The sequence below is a fragment of the Trachurus japonicus genome, chromosome 18, assembly GCF_045865225.1.
Source record: "Trachurus japonicus isolate A0001 chromosome 18, Traja_1.0".
In the NCBI taxonomy this organism is placed as follows: Eukaryota; Metazoa; Chordata; class Actinopteri; order Carangiformes; family Carangidae; genus Trachurus; species Trachurus japonicus.
The window spans coordinates 18,872,716-18,893,623 of NC_140924.1; the positions used below are offsets into that span (position 1 = coordinate 18,872,716).

Here is a 20,908-nt window from a genome sequence, read left to right on the forward strand (position 1 = left end):
CTCAAACATTAGTTATTACCAATTTATGGATCGCAAATGCCTTTTCATCCTTTTTGTTTTTTGAGGCATACTTGTTAAAAAACAAGTGCTGCGTATAAATCACAGGAGGAGAGAAAGCAGTAAATCAGCTGCAGGAATGTACAGCTCTATATCATCTGTAGCTATAAATTGGGACCTATCATTTAACCCAAAGTGTGAAATCCCCTATGAAATAAAAGAAGAAGAAAAAAAAAAAGTCCGGAGTGTGTCTGTTCTTTATTATGCTGAGGTCTAGAAAAGGGCGTGTAGCGTGTTATTTCTCATCACCACCCATAGACAGACAGGCGGTTTTCGGAGGGGACCCCCTCCCCTCCCCACCCCCTCCCCCTCCCCCTCCCTCAGGGCTTAACTAGCTGGGAGGTCTTACAGTATGTGGCAAAGACTAAACTTAGTGTAACACATACAAGCAGACATATGCACACACACTCAGAAATATATACCCAAAGCCACATACTATAAATCTCCCACACACACAGTCACACACCCTTGAATATTCAGTGTCTTGGTATTTTCTATGAGTCACTCTGTTGCTGTCTTTCTGTAAAAAACTGGCATCATTAATATCCTGACCCCTCCGACACCCTCTTCCTCTCATTCTGTCCCGTCTGCTCGCTTGAACCCGTTTCCCCTCTTTCCTAATATCCTTTCTTCCTCCCAGCCTCGCCCTCTCTTTAATTGAATCAGCGCTCTCTCTACCTTTCTTCCTGGCAGAAAAGCAGTAGCCGCCCTGTAAATGTTGACATGTTGATTCCTTGTTTAAGCTTAACACATGTGATATCAATATTACTGCAAGACATATTCACACGCCGACACACACGCACTCACACAGACTGTCTGTACTGTTCTCGGCTGGTGGACAGTTGTGGCGAATCAGCGCAACACATCTACTCCCATTCTTCATCTCAATAAGTTGATTTAGTGTTGCATAAATGTTTATTAAAGTCTGCAAAGATCAGAGGAGAAGCGTCAGGCTTTTGAGTGCTTTGATGAAGGTCCCATTGTTTAATGAGGAATTATATGAGACATGTGGTGTGGAAGACCTGCTGGAATCAATCAGACGAGCTTGTATATTTGTCTCTAATCGCAATATAACCGGGAGCGTTGTGAGATATTGTATGCACCGTACACGATCATACAAAGTGTCAGTCAACATTGACGGGAGTTTTACATTTTGAAAAAAACCTGATTTTAATTGTTTAATTGTTTTCAGTTGGCTTACATTTGTTCTACAAGTTTGATCGACAACACAACAAAACAGAACCCATTTCATTTCCTAATGTCCTTTCCTCAAAACATAGCTCCATTTTTTTTGCAGTTTTGACTTGTTTTTTAGTGATGTTGGCTGGACAGAGCCTTAAAATATGAATTTAAAGAGCCTTTATCTCTAGCTCCGTCCTCTAAAATATGTATCTAAACTGCTGTGCTGTTTTATGTAACTGTCAGATGAATGACTTTGGGTTTTGGACTGGTTGTGATGCACATTTTTTCACATGTCTCTACTATTCTATGGAGCAAAGTATCTGCTAGTAACCTGACATAATGATCAGCTGCAGCTCTGCTTCTACATCGTTATTGTTACTGAGCTGCATGAAGAGAAAGCTGCTGCAATGCAAAAGTGTTATGTGCGTCCTTCCCGCCCCCTCCTCACCTCTACAGCTGGCGGGTGTCCCCGTCCAGGTGCCGTCGGCCTGGCACAGTCTGATGCTGGTCCCCTGGAGGTCAAAACCTGGCTGGCACCGCACACCGCAGGCTGCATCGAAGTGGTTGTTGCAAACATTTTGGATAAAAAAGCCATTTTCTGGAGGAGACAGCTCTGGACAGTAAACCACTGGAGGAGAGGAGAGGAGAGGAGAGGAGGTGGACAAGGAGAGAAGAGAAGAGAAGAGAAGAAAAGATGAGAAAAGAGGAGAAGAGAAGAGAGGAGATGAAAGGAGAGAAGAGAAGAGGTGGACAAGGAGAGAAGAGAAGAGAAGAGAAGAGAAGAGAAGAGAAGAGAAGAGAAGAGAAGAGAAGAGAAGAGAAGAGAAGAGAAGAGAAGAGAAGAGAAGAGAAGAGGAGCGGAGAGGAGGAGAAGAAAAGAGGAGAAGAGAAGAGAAAGGGAGAGGAAAGGAGGAGGAAGAGAAGAGAAGAGAAGAGAAGAGAAGAGAAGAGAAGAGAAGAGAAGAGAAGAGAAGAGAAGAGAAGAGAAGAGAAGAGAAGAGAAGAGAAGAGAAGAGAAGAGAAGAGAAGAGAAGTTAAAAACAGCCTGTAGTGATGGTGTTGTAGTGGAGGCTGCTGTGGGGCCGACCAGAAACTTAATGTTCCTGTCAAAAACAATAACAAATCTTGGAAGCAGAAAATTGCAGGTTGTCAACCATCACCTCCCCAATCTGCACAGAGGGAATAAGATAAAGCACGATGCAGTCTGGTGATTGATGAGCATCCTTGTGTACAGATGAACTGCTGTGAGGAAATCACTGGCTCATTCTTTGAGAAATGGGAGGGTCAGTGAAATTACTGGAAGCAGAGTCATGATACAGGATGGAGCAGATTGTTTTGTGTTCCAGTTGATTCATCAATATATCACTTCGTTTACCAGCCCTCATGGTTTTCCTGGAAGCAGCTGACTTTCACTGCCCTCTACTAACAACTCTGTGTCTCATTATTACAACCACATGAGACCTGAGAGTTACAATAGCCGCAGTTTCCAGTTGGATGCCTACACAACAGCTACTGCTCTTGCTCCGTCTTACCCTGGCAGGTCATGCCTATCGGCTGGTAGCCAGGCTTGCAGGCGCAGTCATCGAGGGTGGTGCTGCCTGGCTGGGAGGTGTGCTGCAGGTCGGGGCACGACAGGCAGGTGCTCAGACCTCCTGGAGCCCCCTCTGGTTTGTAAGTGCCAGGTGGACAAGCTGGACGGATGAGAGAAGAGGATGTACAGTTATAAACCAGTCCCAAAACTGTGCGTTTTATATATATTTCTGTATGTAATGTCATGCAAACTGCTACTAAACTACAATCAACACTGCCGATTTGTTGTATATACATTTTTATTGCATTTTATATTGTTATCTATCTATCTATCTATCTATCTATCTATCTATCTATCTATCTATCTATCTATCTATCTATCTATCTATCTATCTATCTATGCACAAGAACAAAAGTTATAACATTCACAAAGCAAGGAATTGAAAAGCTGTACAATCATATCTCAGTTTAAGAAGATGTTTAAAAAAGAAAAAGTGCATATGAAAAAGAAGGAGAAAGAGAAAAAGTAAGTATATGAGTAGATATAAGAATTGTGTTATTGCTGTTTTTTGTTTGATTGTTTGTTGTTGTTGTTGTTGTTGTTATTATATGTTTCCTCATCTTTAATTCTCTGAAATAACGTATGGTATTGGTGTTAATGCTTGGTATCTAAGATAATGTAATTATAACTATAGAAAGGGGCAGGTATCATAAGTTTTTCTTCCTGCTCCTTTCCATTTACATTATGGTGTCATACAGATAAAGGAGAAAAAGAGAGAAAAGTTAACATATGTAATCATGTAATGTATGCATGTAATCCATGGATGGAATAAATATGAAATGTAATGAACAGACACAGAAGGATGGAAAGACTGGATGATGGATGTATAAAAGGAAATTAGGCTGAAATGAAAAACAATTTTCGTGACTAAAAAAAAACAGCTTTACAAAATCATTTATGGCTTTGATCATGTACATGTCTGGACATGTACTGTAGTGGAGGAAAATGTGGCAAAAAATGACACAATGATCTCACTGGCTAGGTAAAAAAGGACGAGCTCCGAGTTCAGCGTCTTAATTATTCCAAGCAGGGGTAAAAAAAAAAAAAAAACAGCTCTGTGGCAGCGAACACCATGGACCATTTTCATTAGGGAGAAATGCAACAATCAAAGAAAAGGTTTACGAGCATCTAAAACCGGTTATGGTTGGCGTGTAAGCACAGATGGGCCGCATTAGAGGAACGCTTTTGATCACCTGCACACGCACGCACGCACACGCTCACGGATGCACGCAGACGTGATGCGGTGTGTTTTCTATTAGCATCACCTGAGTCGCATCAGTGGACATGCTGTAAAGATGAAGAGGCGGAGGTCATACGGAGTTCCTCCAGCATTCTTTCATTCGCCCATCAATCAACTTCCAAAAAGCCAGCAAGTGCATCGCCAACGCTGCACGGCGAGAATCAAAGACTGGATCCATCAGGCTGCTCTTATCAGGGGGTCATAGGTTACTTTCACACAGGCTTTTCCCTGATTAAAAGTGCGAACACTGACGTAATCCGCCGTGACGTGATATTATTCCATCATATCTAGTGATCTCACAAGCCTGTGGTGTTTTTTTGTTTTGTTTAATTAGCTACTTTAAACGATCTCCTAAATTCAGTTCACGATTATTTAAGTTATGTTATTACCGGGAACAACAACCCTTATCAGCCATCGTATGGGTAGTTTCACACAAGCAATTTGGTGCGCTGACAGTTCCCATAATTCACAGCGATTACTGGTGCACTCAGAAGGGTAAAAACCTTTTATCAGTTGTTAACCAAACTCCAAGTCATTTTCCTCTGTGTTGGTTTTGTTCCTGTGTATCCAAACTGCTTTAAAAGGAAGCAACAAAAACACCACAACATCCTTGATGACTGCCATTTTTTGTTTGCATGTTGTATACATGACTCACGCTGTTTTTTAACCATCACATTCTTAGTCATAGCTGAAACGACTTTCTCAGGATTGACTGCAGAGTTGTTTGGTTAACTAATGCCTGGAAATTAGCGTGAAGTATTTGTGAGCATGAGTGCACGGTCAAACACATTTGAGAACAATCAAGTGCGTAGTAATCGGTGACATCTGAGCACAGTCCTCTTTTACTTTAACAGGAGGGTGTGGGTTAAACCAGAGACGTTCTATATTGAAGGACTTTGGTTAAACTGACTGTGTGTGGGGATGACCCATAAGTAGCCCTCTGCAGTTCATTTGGAGAAAATGTTTACTGCTTGTGAGTATGGACAGGGTACAATTAGTTTTGCGTAGACTTTTTCCCCCTTTTTACGTATTATTATTTTATAGTCTATGTATTTAAAGGGATAGTTCAACATTTTGGCAAATTGGCCCACTGCCATAATCCCTATAGTTTTAGGAGTAGGCTTGTTACCTTTACTTGTCGGTGCAAGTTATTTTTAGATCGGCGGAGCAGAGTCGTGAGCTGCTCAGAGCTACGCTATGGAGGCTCATGGGATTTCTTGGTTTCCCTCATCAAACTCATCAAATACACAATCCAACAACTCCAAAACGCTCTGGTGGACATGTTGTGACCTGCACATTCACCACGCTATGAGATAATAACATAACGTTACCAGACAGAGTTGCTTTCGAGGCAAATGCAGAGACTGCTGCTGAAAAACTGCCCCCGACAGGAACACGCATCAGTGGTTTTGCATGAATTTACCTCGAAAACAACTCTCTCGTAACATTCAGTTATTATCTCTTAGCGTGGTGAATGTGCAGGTCATGACCACCAGAGCGTTTTGGAGTTGTTGGATTGTGTATTTCATGAGTTTAATGAGGGAAACCAAAAAATCCCATTAGCCTCCATAGCGTAGCTCTGAGCAGCTCGCAGCTCTGCTCCGCCGTTCTAAAAATAGCTTGCACCGACAATTAAAGGTAACACACCTACTGCTATGACTATAGGGATTATGGCAATGGGCCGATTTGCCAAAATGTTGAACTATCCCTTTAAGTTTTTTCCCTTTTTCTTTTTTCTTTAGTTATTTATATTTACTTACTCCTGTAGTTGTTTTGTTCTTGTGTCTTGATCGTGGTTTGGGTGGACATGTGTTCTGCATAGTTTGGGGCAGGAGTATTGAGTCCCAGTGGTTGTATATATGTGTTAATATGTTTGGAAATAAATAAAGATATTGTTGGGGAAAAAAACTGACTGTGTGTTTACAGAAAGTGTGTTTAAATCACACGCTGCTCTGGTTGCCGACTGTGGCTGCAGGTGTCACTTCTTTCCTGGGCGCTCCTGAGCCGTTACTGACATCATAGGTCGAGTCAAGTCGAGTCGATCCAAATGTTGTTTGCATTAATGTTTTAAAAACAAACCCCTATAATATTGAGCCGGGGCAGTTTCCGAATCAAAAGTGGCTCCAAAGAAAAAGGTTTCCGACAGCTTCTTGGACGGTCTAATTTGGTGCCGTGCACTTCAAATGAGAAAATCATAAACTCTCTTGACCCACACCCACACACATAATTTAAACACTTAAAATAAATAAATAAATAAATTAACTTGCGTCCAATTGGGATATGTTATACAGTATGAATGGATTCAAGGCTCTTAAGTGTTAAACCAACCAAAATAATGAGCTTTACTTATATTTCTGAACATAAACAATAACAATATGACTTTCTGTGACTGTCTCAGTTAGTTGGAGACAGTTCAGGAGTATCCAGTTCAAACAGAAACATTCGACTAGCAGGTTCAATTAGAAGCTGTAGTGTAGGTGCCACAGAGAATCCACAGTCCTAAGTATTCGTCACAACTCATCGAGTCGCTGCTCAGAAAGAGACCAGGTGTGAGTTTCCACTGCTGAGCCAGAGCCAGCCCCCCCTTCGGGTCAGGTCAGCCAGTAGATGTTAACCAACAGTAAAGCAAGCACTGGCTTCTGGCACTAAAACGCACCCAGTAACCCACATCAAACACACACACACATGAAAAAAAAAGCATGTACCTGTTCTTGTGTGTGCAGACTGCAGACAGACAGTGTGTTTGTGTCCGTCAGCCTGTCTGCAGTTCTCGTTTGACAACAAAAGCAGTGAATTCTGTGTCTTTTAAACTCAGCGGAGGCGTCTCTTACATAAGACGGGACGCCAGCTAAAAGTGTCCCCTGTTCAAGTCCTCGGGAATCTGTTTTACAGCTCCATTTAAGGTTTACAGGAAATCTAGTTACTTTTAATGTGAATAATAATTCACCCGCAGCACTAATGTGGAAATACTGTAACTATAAAAAAGAAGAAGAAGAAGAAAAAAAAAAGACATTTCAATTCCTGGCAGGTAGAGTGTACACAAACAGACGTATCATCACACACAACACAAACACACAGGGTGTAGAAAAAACCAAACACGGCTTCTAGCTCCGGGAATGGGGACCGAGGAGGGAGGGATGAACAGGAAGGGATAAATGATGAAAGAACAAGTGAACCCATGAATCTAAAATTAAAACGGAAAAGCTGGACGGCGAACATGGAGAAAATTGTGCAAATTTCCTTTAAAAATATATCCATGACTTCAGCCAGAAGACAGACCCCATACTGAAACTGAGTGTGTTTGGACCCTGTTGCCGGTCTGAATTACGCAGCAGCCCAAACGGTCTCATTCTGGGTCCATCCTACTACGGCTCTGCTGCGCTCTACCCTTCATTTAGAGAGGAAGTGGAGCGACAGCGGCCAGATGACCATAAAACAGAAAGAGCCTGCTGTGTCTGAACTGGCTGTAACCGTATGTAGAGACAGCGGCTGGTCAAAGAGAACTACTGTACGCCACTAATGATCTTAGGAAAGGAAAGCGCCGGCCTCAAAGATCAGGAGATGTTTACTCAGAGTTACAACAATATTTGAGCGATCCTAATGAGGAATAATTAAGTGACAAAACACCACCAGCGTTAATACTTGTAATTCTAAATGTCTTTTTTGTTTTTTTCAAATGATTTCTTTAAAAGAAATTCAAAAGAGAGAAATATTGCTTTAATAAAGGGAGCTGTAAGCAGGCCAAACTGCCCTCACAGAGTATAAATGGGAGTATAAATTAAAAATAGATAACGAAATGGATGTCTGATTTTCCAGCACGACGTGCCTCCTTCATCACTTCTGCGAACTGGCGGGCCACTTTGACTCCCTTAACCACTGAAGGCACTGAGGTCCACTTTGCCTCCTTCTAAAGCAAAAGTCTGGCAATATTCTGTATTTTATTGTAAACAAACCTCATAAAAAGACCAAAATCAAAAAAAGATTTATCCTTTTAGCTCTTATTGCCTGTGCACAGGAGCCAAATGTTGACATGTATCTTATGTCTCTCTGCCACGGAGCGTCATGGTTTGCCAAAAACACATCAGTGAGCCACACTTTGTGAAGGGTGCAGGGTGACATGTTCATTCAGGACCATGGACGACCGTTTATTCCCGGTCACAGTGTCACACAGGCAGCCCTGTTACTGTAAATACTTAGCACAGAAAGTTTTCTATTAATCTGCAGCTAAAAAAATCTGCCAATAAATTCATTAGCTACTCCCCCAGTTGTTTGGAGAAATGAACCTCGCTGCAAAATTAAATGATAACAATGAAATGATTTAAAATGGAAACACAATAGGAGTCAATTCTCTTTGGAATAAATAGGAAGTCAAAAAGAAAAAGTGAAGGACAAAAACAAGCACAGACTTGTTCATCTGTTAAACTCCTTTCTCCTAATATGAAGCAAGTCATTTAAACTGGCAGACAACGTCTGGTCCGGGAGCCAAAGATACTATCACACGAGAATCTCTCGTGTCTCTGGGGGACGCTGTGTTCGATTAGCCAGGCCTAAAAACAGACTGGGACTCAAACGATGAAAGGAGATCCAGAGGGAGAGCAAGAACATCTGCCTCCTCCGCCACAATGACAAACAGAGCAAGAGTTAGTGAGAGAGTGGTTTTCATCTTAGAGGGACATATTCTCCTTAGTCCAACAAAATCCACAATCACACGCTTGCAAACACACATACCAATCTGTATACTACTCGTACACACACACTGCTTCCCAAATGTTATTTTGAACATAAACCGTTTATGTTTTTTGGGTTGTTTTTTTTTCTTTTCAGGGAGAATGAACTAAAAAAAAACCTGAAATCTTCTGTTCAATCCAGCTGGAACCAACTTTAAACTGTAAAATAATCTTGGACGTTGGTGTGTAGAAGAGCTGGGAATCAAACCAAAGCATGTTTGGTACCAGCCTAAGTGTATCTGCAGCGCAGAGTAATGAAAACTGTCAAGAACAGTCAGGATGCAGCGAACGTTTGCTCAGATTTGTCATTTTGTTTATTCTTTGATCATACCTTGTGCCTGACTTCAATCACACTTGTGCCAATTTTAGACCATTTTATTTGGGCAAAGTTCTTGCATGGCTGCTTGTGTTGCAACAATGAGCCAACACCAATACTTCGGTATCAGAGCAGAAATCTGGGTATTTCATTGCCACTGCAAGTCAAAAACTTAAACGTACAAACATCTAGCATGATGAGTCATGATGGATGATGAGCAAGAAGGTAGTCACTTAGTGAAATGGTCTGAGTTATGTCTGTCTTTGCCTTTTTTGGATTTACTTTTTGACATATGGAACCATTTTCTTTCATTTTCTGCTCTTTGCACATTATTATTAACTTTTGATAACGGCATCTTAAACCACTGAAATGCTATCCAGCTAAAGATACTAATGAAAGAGTTTCCCTCAGTAACTAGTAGCAACCAGGGAGAAAAAAAAACACTGATGACTGGGTATCATTTAAAATGCTCTATAAATATTCTATATCTGCGCCAATGTTGTTTCTATATCATTTCCAAAAACTAGAAAGGCGCTCAAGGGACCGCAGATCTCCTCCAAGGCCAGTGTGAAACAACTTACACCAGACTTCAGTGATAAAAATTCAGATTCACAGTGAATGATCCAGACACGTGTTACAACAAACTGTGCCAAAATGCTTAAAATATGGTTTAAAGTTGTAAGTGTCCCATATTGATATATAATCAAAGAATCATGTCACAAGCTTAAGTATATGCCTGATGCCAACTCTTGATGCTTGACAATTTGATAATAAATTATGCATTTTTATATCTAGATATTGTAATGTAATTATAATATATTCACTTTTTCAGTAACCTCCATGTCTTTGGCATTTTGTGACTGACTCTTGATCCCACATCAGTCAGATTCAGTAAACAGAACTGTCGCCATCACAATGAATAGGTAACATAATTGGCCATTATGTGCAAAGCAGACAATAAAAGTAACAGATATTTTTGCGACCCTATAATATTCACGATTCCGTGACCCAGATCTGTCGGCTTGTCCTCTTCAAAGCCAAACAATGGAGACAGAGGAAGTCCAGCAATACGGCAAATAGGCTCTAAATTTGGACAGAGGCCTGTGGTTGACGGCCCTCTCACACGAGACATGTTGTGAAGTCGGACCTTAAATTCCAGGGTGTTTCACTGAGAAAACAATGTTCACATGCGAAGAAAACTTTCCACTCCTCACTGAGGCTCCCCATGCACACTTGAGGTGCATAAATAGACAATGGAAATGGACAATTAAAATGTGTAGTCTAGCCTACAAAAACAGATGTATATCATGGAGAAGCCATTGCTCATGAATGAATGATTCATTTCAGGTAAACACAGTCTGCATATACATTTACTTTACAGAGCCAGCAGACTGTTTGCATCTTACATTGAATTCATCTGGACCACCAGGGGAGCTTAAATATGGTGGGATGTGAAGAATGTAAATGATACTTCTGTCCAGCCATGATGGACATTTTAATCCTTTAAGTGTCAGAAAGGAAAACACATTCATCCCTAATGGCTCTGATTGAATACCACACCACCATATTCAGCCACAGACGCTCACATCATGGCACTCATGGTTTCCCAAGTGACAGGTCCGCCATGGAAAGAACGAGCACGAGCACCTGCTATTGGCTTTGCCTTGAGTTTCCAAAGCTTGAGGATGATGAAGAGTGACGACCAAGAAGCAATGTGAAAGCAGCATCACCAAGCACCAATGACACAATGGCCAATTCCGCGAGAAAGGCTGCCCCAAAATAGTCAACCTATCCTAAGTCGATCAAGAAGTCATTAGTCAACCTAAATTTCATTGGTTGATTGGTCGCAGAAGAAAAACAAAAAAACATTTGGAGCCCAAAATTAAGTCAAAATCTATATGACTGAAGTCGTGATCACTCACTGTCGGGCAAGAAACATAAAATCTGGGATCATTTTGAGATATTATTTCAGCTATGTATTTCTGCGATGATTAGTTGACTAATGGCCCTAAATGACGACTACTGGTCAACCATGAAAATCTTTGGGGGCAGCCCTAACTGCAAGGGACATTGTGAACAAGTGGCAAACACAAGTCATTGGAAAGTCCCTGCCTGTTGAAGTGTCCCCAAGCAGGACGCTGGGAACTTTCCAGGGACGATAAAACTTCCAACTTCAGGTAATTATCATAACCCAGGAAGTGTCCAGCAGCTGGTTTCAGACTCAGAATCCACAGAGAAAAATCATCGACAGCTGTCACCTGGTTCAGTTGCTGCTCCACTTGGGGATAAACTCTGTGCCCTCATCAACCCAAAGGCAGAAAAAAACGTGATGTGTGGATGAGAACGTGTTTGCAACAATAAGGGTCACAGGAATTTTCCAACCTCGACGCATGGGTCACCTGAAGCTGAAAAAAAGTTTGGGAATCCTATCTTCAAGGAATGTCAGGATGCTCTAAATCACATCGCCAGAGTCTCATTGAAGTCTGGTCTGCTCTCCAGCTGGACTGCGGAGTTTTAAAAAAAAAGGGTGGGGGCGAGATGTGGCTGCCGCACAGCTGTCCACCTACACAGCCTCCATCTGGGGCGAGGAGGGAGCGGGGGGGGGACCTCCGCGGACCCCCCTTATCCAAGGAATGTGAAACTTCTGCAGTGTGATGCAAGGCGGTCATTGGAGAGGAAACTGAGGAAGTTCAGTGCCTGCTCCATCGCGGTTTTTTCCTGCTTATTATTCAATCCTATTCCCAAAGGAGGATGATTTCATCGTAAATTGCTGGACACATTTTACAGATTCCCAAGGACGGGGAGACTCTGTCCTCCTGCTTATTACAGACTCCGGGGAACATTGGGAATGATCAGGGGAGAGCGAGGCAGACCGCTACACAACTGTACAAACACAGGTTGGTCTCCAGTCTGGTGTGCCTGATTACAGATGTCCATGTGCTGAGAAATGTTGTGATATAAAGGCCCGCGGCATGATCTCAGTACACTCGAGGCAACGCGGCACAACACTTTGAATGTTAACACTAACTACAGAAAAAAAGCCAGTCTTCATATCCTCTTCTTTGGTCGTTGTGTCACCATTTTGCCGGATTCCTGGATGTTTGTCACATTTCCTGATGTGATTTGAGGGCTGATGTATCATCGGATCATCCTCTCTGCACACAGTCATAAACATGCCATTAAGCATCCCACCAGATGTGCACACATGCTCCTACAGTACACACACACACAGAAAGCCACCGCACACAGTTATCTGTTCCCACAGTAGCCTCAGAGTTGGTGTTTCCCAGTGGGAGTTCAGGGAGTGATCCTGCTAAACGGATCCACTGACAGGACACAGATCCACCCAATTGTGTGTGTGTGTGTCTTTCTGTATGCATCTTTGTTTCACACTATCACGCACAGGATTGTGCAAGAATCTTGTCGTTGTTGTTGTGTTTTCACTCAACACCTCCTCTCAGCTGAAGAGGCCCTTGTGGACAGATCAGGAGTGAAATTAAAGAAAGAAAGATGCTGCTTCTCCAGAAAACTGGCAGCTGCTGATTTCCTCTAAGCTCGGCCCTGTGACCTTCGACACTGTGTGAATCCCTCTTCATCGCCTCCCTCCAACTGGAGAGGTTTCAGTCGGCTGTCAGTCGGCTCGCTCACTCGCTGCAGACAGCGAGGAGATCAGAAAGTGAAAGGAAGTGGGAGGAGGGGGGCTGAGAAATAGCGCTGAGGAGGGTCGGTGAAAGAATCCAGAGGCAGACGTGGGTCACGGAGAGGGACAAACATGTTAGATTTGAAGAAGGGCAAAGGCCGTGAAAGAGATACTGGAGAAAAGCACTTAAGATGCTTAAGCTGAAATTCAGCCCACCTTAAAGTCTCATGGGGACATTTATCACTTTAAATAATGTGTGAGCGGGAAACGGAGGTACAGAGGAGTTCAAATATGTGAAGAGCACAAAGTCAAGTTGGAGAAGAAACTGATCGATGATTGAATTCATGCCTCAAAAGAAAACAGTGTGCGCTATTATAAGCAGACCTACAGAGGAAGAAGAAAAGCAATGCTATATCACTCCTGGCCACACTGTGAGCTACAGTAATAAGGAATTCATTACTGATGATTGTGTTTAGGAATAGTTTTGTTTTGTCAGCTGTAGCAGAGGTCAGAGTCTATTATGTGAGCTGAACCACAATGAAATAATGATTAACAAATATCTATTGTTACTTAAGATACAGTAAGTGCCCCAATTCTCCAGACACCTGCAGGATGGAGGGTGGTGTATGACTCAAAATATAAAAAAATGGACTTGACTGGAAATGAATAGTCGTCGAGCAAAACATTCCCTATTTTCAGATAAGAGCAGACTTTAAAAGGTGTTTCTAATGTGTTTGAAATAACCCTCTGTAAATGGCTAATTCACGCCTGGCACACTCTGAAAAGACAGCGAGAGGAGGAGGGGGGAGGGCAGAGGCTGTGAGGGCGGGGCGCAGGGAGGAGACCTACGCAGGCGGAAAATGAAAGAGAAATTGGCGGAGCGATGGAAAGGGGAGACGGAGGGGACGGATGGACAGAGGTGGAGTGTTAATGACACAGTGAGGTTCTGCTTCGCACCGCTGGCTGTTTCACGGCTCCTTGTTCCTCATGCTCTCCCGCAGAGGAGGGTCCTTATTAGGGGCCCGGTTTATAGCCACCGCTGCCTCCTCGCTCCTTCATCTCTGTCTCCTTTTTACACACACAAACGCACCCGCAGAGTGGCCTCAGTTTATAACACAAGTCGTGTCTGCTTTACAGCATCCCTGACCTACAAACACGGCAGCAGTAGTCATCAATTAAGGCCTTTTACAGACCTATATGTGTCATATAATGAGGGAGGAGAGGGTGCGGAGGGGCTGAAACATGTGGTGCTGAGGGAGGGACTAATATGGATTTCAGCATTGGTCTATATACTGTGCTGATGTATACAATCCGCTCTTTAGAAAAAATGTACATTACATTAGAGACTGCAGTCCGAAAGCACCTGAGGGAAGATTAAACACTGGGACCTTTCTTAAAAGCCAGAGAAAACATCTTTCTAGGCTCTGGTTACTATGGCTTGTAAAAAAATATATAAAAAACACCCCCCCAAAAAACTGTTGTGTAAAATTAGAAGTGCAGCTGGTCTTGTGGAGTTAGGGTTAAAGGGATAGCTCAACATTTTGGCAAATTGGCCCATTGCCATAATCCCTATAGTCATAGCAGTAGGTTCGTTACCTTTATTTGTCGGTGCAAGGTATTTTTAGATCAGCGGAGCAGAGCCGCAAGCTGCTCAGAGCTACGCTACGGAGGCTCATGGGATTTCTTGGTTTCCCTCATCAAATACACAATCCAACAACTCCAAAACGCTCTCATGGACAAATTGTGACCTGCACATTCACCACGCTATGAGATAATAACTGAATGTTATGAGACAGAGTTGTTTTTCATGCAAAACCGCTGATGCACGTTTCCGTCGGGGGCAGTTTTTCTGCAAGCAGTCTCTGCATTTGCCTCGAAAACAAACTCGTCTCGTAACGTTCTGTTATCTCATAGTGTGGTGAATGTGCAGGTCACAACTTGTCCATGAGAGCGTTTTAGAGTTTTTAGATGGTGTATTTGATGAGTTTGATGAGGGAAATCAAGAAATCCCATGAGCCTCCGTAGCGTAGCTCTAAGCAGCTCGCGGCTCTGCTCCGCCATTCTAAAAATAACTTGCACCGACAATTAAAGGTAACGAACCTACTCCTAAGATTATAGGGATTATGGCAATGAACCAATTTGCCAAAATGTTGAACTATCCCTTTAAAGTCTAAAAGTCTAAAAGTCTTTTTATTCACTCAAATACAATTACACAGGTAGGTTTTACACAGGATGTACAGTTCACTTTATAAACAGTTTGAACCAAGCTTATGACCGTTTCATTTCTCATCATTTAGATGTTTTTATTTGTCTGGCTTTTATTGACATAACATCAAATAATATGTTACAAGTTGTAAATCACTTTGCAATTATGTTCCATATAAATAATCTTTATTACTGAGCTTATTAGTGGTAGTACCCCGCCACCCCCTACCCCCATCCACCACACTGCTCTCTCTGTCTGGCTCAGAGCCAGTCTGATCTTTGCCCAGTCACTGAAAGCTCTCCATCCATCCACCACAGAAGACGCATGGCTCCGGGGTAAGGAATCGCCCTCCCTCTCTCTCTTTCCACTCTCTGCTCACCAAAGGAAAACACAAACCTCAAGTTCCATCCAATCAGCTTAAGCAATTAATGAGGGTTAGGGGAGTTCGGGGGAGTGGTGGTACTTGACCCACCCCCACTCTCCATTAAAAAAAAAAAAAACCTCCTCCACTTGTCCTCAGGAAATCCAAAGCATTTGCCCCCCCACTCGCAGTGAGACCAAAACTGAGCCAGAATCAGAAGTGTTGAGCAACTGAAGCTTTTGCTTTCCCCACAAAAACAGTGAGAAATGAGGACTTTCGACAGTCGCAGACGTCCTGTACAGAAGCAGACAGTCTGCTGTGGTTATTGATGCTGAGGGGATTAGGATTTATGCAGTTGGAGGAAATAGAGAGTCTTTATGAGAGCGTTTATGTAACATGTTGGATGCGCTGACTAAGCACACTCCTCTGGTCGAAATATATTTACTTTAGAAAACATTTAAGTGCAAATTACAACGATTGAGCAAACAGAAAGGGCCAGTGTCACATATTAGGCCACTTTCATCCATCTGCTGGCAGCGGCCGACCAGACGCAGCAGATGGTTTGTTACACAGAACCATCTGGGAAGGCAAAACACATTGGAAAAAAAAGGCAGACGCTTTAAAAATTAAAAAAATAAATAAAAAATTTGGCAGGTGATTGGATAAAACCATCTGTCCATCATAATGATAATGTGCGGAGGTGGAAACACAACAACAAGCCGCAGTCTGAGGAGATTTGAAAGCCGGATAGCATGTCAGGAGATGGCGCTCGTTGCAAAATCCCAAAACAATCGTCTCCTCCGAAAGTCGTTGCTATAGTTCCTCCTTCGTTGGTCCAAACCACTGTGGTTCAGAGGCAACACAATAACTCACAGTGGGACGAGATGTGATTCTTGCTCATGATAAATCCAGCTGCTCTGGAGAGTCAGGCAGTGGCACTAACGGATGTCAGTTGGCTGTCCGTCCGACGCACTGGTCCAGAACAATCTGAGATTTTAGTAACCCCGTGACCTCTCGTCTTGCGCCACTGTGGGGTCGACCTTCAACGCGGAGAAACAACCTTCTGGTCGATGACAAGGTATCTTATAAATCGCTGCCCGTTGACATGTGTGGTAAATATTAAAGTTGAACCTCAATGTTATTCACTTCCTGGCTCTTCTTTATGCATTTTTAACCTTGCGTAGCAGCGGGGCTCTAAATATGGCAATGATATTTAGTTGGGTCGGTCGACCACTTTGTTCCAGACAATTACTTGAAAAATACTGCACGGGTTGCCAAGAAAACTTAGTCCAGGATTTCATGGTCCCTCGGGGCTGAATTTTAACGTTTTAGTCGTCCCCCCCGCCAACCTTCATCTACTATCATAACAAACCATAATTTTTCTTTCCATAAGATATCAAAATGTAATGTGCAGATTGTGATGAGATTTGTTGAGCACACTCATGCTCGGTGAAGTTGTCTTTAGTTTTTATCCTCTTTGGACTTCACATGTTCTCAGACTCTGGGGTCTAGACTCTAGTTGAAGCTGTGTTTGCATGTTTTTCTATCAGAAATGTTTGTTTTCCTTTTAGTACACACTTTTGTTGAGCTACAACAAACTTATCGACAGTGTATTTAAACACTTCTTTGCGTGGATACATACGGTACTATATTATCTAATTTGTGAAAGGATTTCTTGTAAAAAGGGGTAGACAACATAAGTTTGCATCATTCAGGAGTTGCATTATTGTTCTTTTTTGAGTTGTTTTAGTTTTTTTGATGAATGAAACAAATAAACTAAACTAAACATATAAGATTTAGAGGCTGGCCAGTGTAATGTGTTATGCCAATGTAGTGTGTGTGGTATAAACAAACTCTATTGCCTCTTCCAGCAAGCATCTGGTATGTGTCAGATCCTTGACTGTGGTATATTTTAATGGGTCAGAGGTGTGGGCACGCAAAGCACGCCAAAACACACAGCTGTGTATGTGTGTGTGTGTGTGGGTTGATTCCTGAGCAGTATACAACTGTGTGTAAGCAAGTGTCAGTGTAGAGCAGGATGAGCTGCAGAATAGATGGTGATAACCAGTGTGGTGTTGAGTTCAGCAGCATTCCTGAGAGTTCACAAAACACAAAAATCCTTTGTAGCTTTTTCTATTTTTATTTTGACTCCGCTTCATTTGCACTGGCGACATCTGCACCGGGATGAAGCCCAAAAAAAAAAAAAAGTGAAAGCACAGAGGAAAAGGAATAATGATTGCAACATTCCTCCCGTTTCAACACTTCTCATTGTCCTCCTTAGCATTGTACAAACTCCACCTCTCCCCTTGTCATTTTGATTCCTTTGTTCAATTTATGTCCACCTCAAGGCTTCCTCTCCTGAAATCTCTCGGTCGTTCACATCGAGACTGTAAATATTTACATGCAGATGCAGTCAAGTCTGTGTCCGTCCACAGAGGGAGATGGATGCGTAACGTTCAGGGTCGAGTCGGAGCTCACACCGCAGCCACACGACTCCTCTAGGGATCACAGGGCTTTAATAAGATGAATATGGTAAACATTGTGCAATTCTACCACCATCATTTCCGAGGAAATGTTTTTGTACACTCAAAGCCTTCCAGTCAGCGATTCATAGCCTGGTAACAAAGGGTTATATTTCCTCATCCTACAATCACAAATATCCATCAATGAACAAAACTGATGGAGGTTAAAAGAGCAAAGCAATAAAATAGTAGTAAACATGAGTCTGACAAAAATAACTCCCGAGCTTCATTTGGGGCTTTCAATCACCTCTCGCTCCTCGTTGGAGTTTACCTGGTCGGTTGTCACAAAGATGTGATTATACTGTAGGTGATGACAACAGGGCCACCGTCATGTCAACGAAGCAAAGCCCACCCAGTGAGGAAGAGAGCTGAAAGGTCTATAATAGATGAGTAAGGGGGACTATGAGTGGTTTTTAAGTTTTTTATCGCACAACAAACTTCTGTTGGTCCATTCATTCCCTGTGAGTCACTGCCTCTTCTGTGTAACAATGACTGTGCAATAACACAGCTGCTTTTTTACAGAGAACATTTAACATTTAACTAGGGCTGACCCAAAAAAATCAAAGCTTCGAAGCTTCGTTCGTTGCCATGGTAATCAATCATGAAGTCCGTGATCGATTGTTTTTTTCTTCTTCCTTTTTTCCTTTTTGACACCGGTTCTCATCGGCAATTGTTACATTAAAATGAGTAGGCGACTTGGCATCCTGGAAACCTGCCTGATTTTGGAGATATGCAGTGTTTGTTTGCCATTACTTTCATTATTTCCGCTATTTTTTCTACAAGTACCCTGAATGATAACATATAAACAACATATTATATTATGTTAATTGTTTTGATATAATATTTCAAAGCTCCTATCAGATGCATGAAAGTCTGATGTGAATAAAATTCACATGCACACTGACAGTGACAGAGTTTTACACTACAATCCTAACACTACACCATCTATCTCCTCTGTGTGTTCCTTCTTGCTCTCAAGCTGTTTGTTCCTCTTTCTTTCTCTCTCTCTCTCCCCGATTCATCCCGAGCAGAGCCATCCCGAGCAGAACAAAGCCTCTGCTGACACCACATTAACACAGTCCAGAGCTCCTGTCATTCTCTCGGGCTACAGAAGAGCCTGATAAGCCTGAATGTGTGACAGGAAGAAAACATGCAGCCCTCTTACAGCCCCCCCCCCACGTCTCTCAGCCTCTCACTTCATCTATCCACTTCCCCATACCTCCGTTGATCCTCCGTGATACGGATATCGAGAGCTCAGGATTGGTATTAGGAGAGAGACAAGAGTGTCCTGCTTCGCATGTCAGAGTAACTGAGTGGGATCTGGGTTCATCATCATCCATTTCTATCTGCTGGGATTCCTGGCGTGTTTTGTGGAAGAGGCTGTTTCACTTGGCTGTCGACAGATTCATAAACAACACCGCTGTGCACTGTGGGGATTTGGATAGTGTTTCCAACGGAGCCTTTCCGCCAACGATAACAATAATCCACTGACAGGGCCTAAGGTTTGGTCGTATTCTCTTCAGATGTGTCAAAGTCTGTTAAATGTGAGAAAACAAAGTCAGGAAAAACAGGAAACTGTCCAAACTCACCTGAAGCCACACTGCGGCCGTCGGAGCTCACACAAACCGGAGAGGCTGTATAACTCTGGCAGCGTACGGCTGCGTCTGTCTGCCACTCAACGGCTCTGGCATCGCCTGAGCACACGGCGTACCCATAATTCACACAACACCTACGGCTCGGCCAAGCCCCAGTGAGGTTAAAGCAACAGAATATTACAGAGGTTTTTCTTGAAAACAGCGGGGAGCTTGTCGGGGTTTGCTTGTATGTTCCTTGGTTACGTACTCCCCTTCTTGCTGCAAACCTAATTGGTTTTGGAGCCACCACTACTTCAAAAGAGCCTCTCAAGTTATTAGAGGATAAAACCTTCAATAAATGTGGTGCTCAGAAACATATACGAGGGAATTTCGCACCATTTAACAAAACCAAAACTGAGCTGAACAGAGCTAATAGAGCCTTAGCTTGCCAACGTATCCAACAACAGCGCCTGCAGTGACACATATTCCAGCATCGGGCCGGCGCGCTGCGGGCACATGTCGCCTCTATAGCACGAGCACAACGACTTATTAAAGACAATTAAGTGTCCGCAACTAAACGGCCCGGCGCTCTCCCACGAGACCTTGTTATGTGAGAGGGGAAGAGACAGACTGACAAACAGACGGAGGAAGCAATCCTCGGTTGCGGTTGCAGCTCCTCACTGTGTCCTTCCTTCCTTTCGCTGACTGAGCCAACTCTGCAGTCTGCTCTCTGCTATTAATTAAACCATTAAAACAGATTAATAAGCCGAGCAGGGGCTCCAGTCTCGACAAACATCTGATGAGAATTAAAGAGGCGTGCTTTCTGGCACCGTGACCCCGATGCCCTTTACTTATATTAGGGCTCTCCCCCCTGCAGTGCTGCTTGTCTCCGTGTGAATTTTAAAACACTGATCAGAAACGTTCATGTCTACCTGCACGTTATCGGAGATGCAGATTGAAAACACGTGCAGCCCTTCTGGTGGGATGTTCACTCAGATCTCTGCAAAGTATTGGGACATATGATTCCTGAATCCTGTCTTGTTCTGTACCTTGGACATTTGGATGGATCAGTGCATGTAGGAGACCAATCACTGATCCAGATTCTCCTGGTGACGGGAAGAAGGCTGTTACTATGAACTGGCTCAAGACCCAGTTACAAACAATTTTTTATCCCAACTGCTGTCTCCCTCCTCAACTCTAAGAGGAGGAAGTAGCTTATTGCACGGCGCACTTTAATTTTATAGAGCACTTTGGCCATCTTGGTCTAGCAACAGCACAGTGTGATTAATTTGATCAATTATTTATTGCTTTTTGACTGTTAACATCTGCGTTATGTCCATTTACATCCAGTGTTTGTTTTTTTTATCTGTATTACTGTCATCTGTGTTATTTATCTGTATGTTGTTTTATGCTCCCCACTCCTGCAAATGAATTGCCCCATTGGGGACAAATAAAGTTGCTGAAGTTGAAGTTACAAACAATGGATGTCAAT

The 20,908-nt window shown here is 42.8% G+C and overlaps 1 protein-coding gene across 4 annotated transcripts in view; it reads right to left on the reverse strand.

The window, feature by feature from the left end:
* The window catches only part of svep1 (sushi, von Willebrand factor type A, EGF and pentraxin domain containing 1), a 102,782-nt gene that overhangs the window by 45,960 nt on the left and 35,914 nt on the right, over positions 1-20,908 (reverse strand). For all 4 annotated transcript variants that reach the window (XM_085759863.1, XM_085759864.1, XM_085759862.1 and 1 more), the window contains 2 exons: positions 2,772-2,930; positions 1,688-1,867 (listed from right to left, as the gene is read on the reverse strand). In XM_085759863.1, the coding sequence (XP_085615989.1) occupies positions 1,688-1,867; positions 2,772-2,930 (339 nt within the window). The remainder of the gene's footprint in view (positions 1-1,687; positions 1,868-2,771; positions 2,931-20,908) is intronic.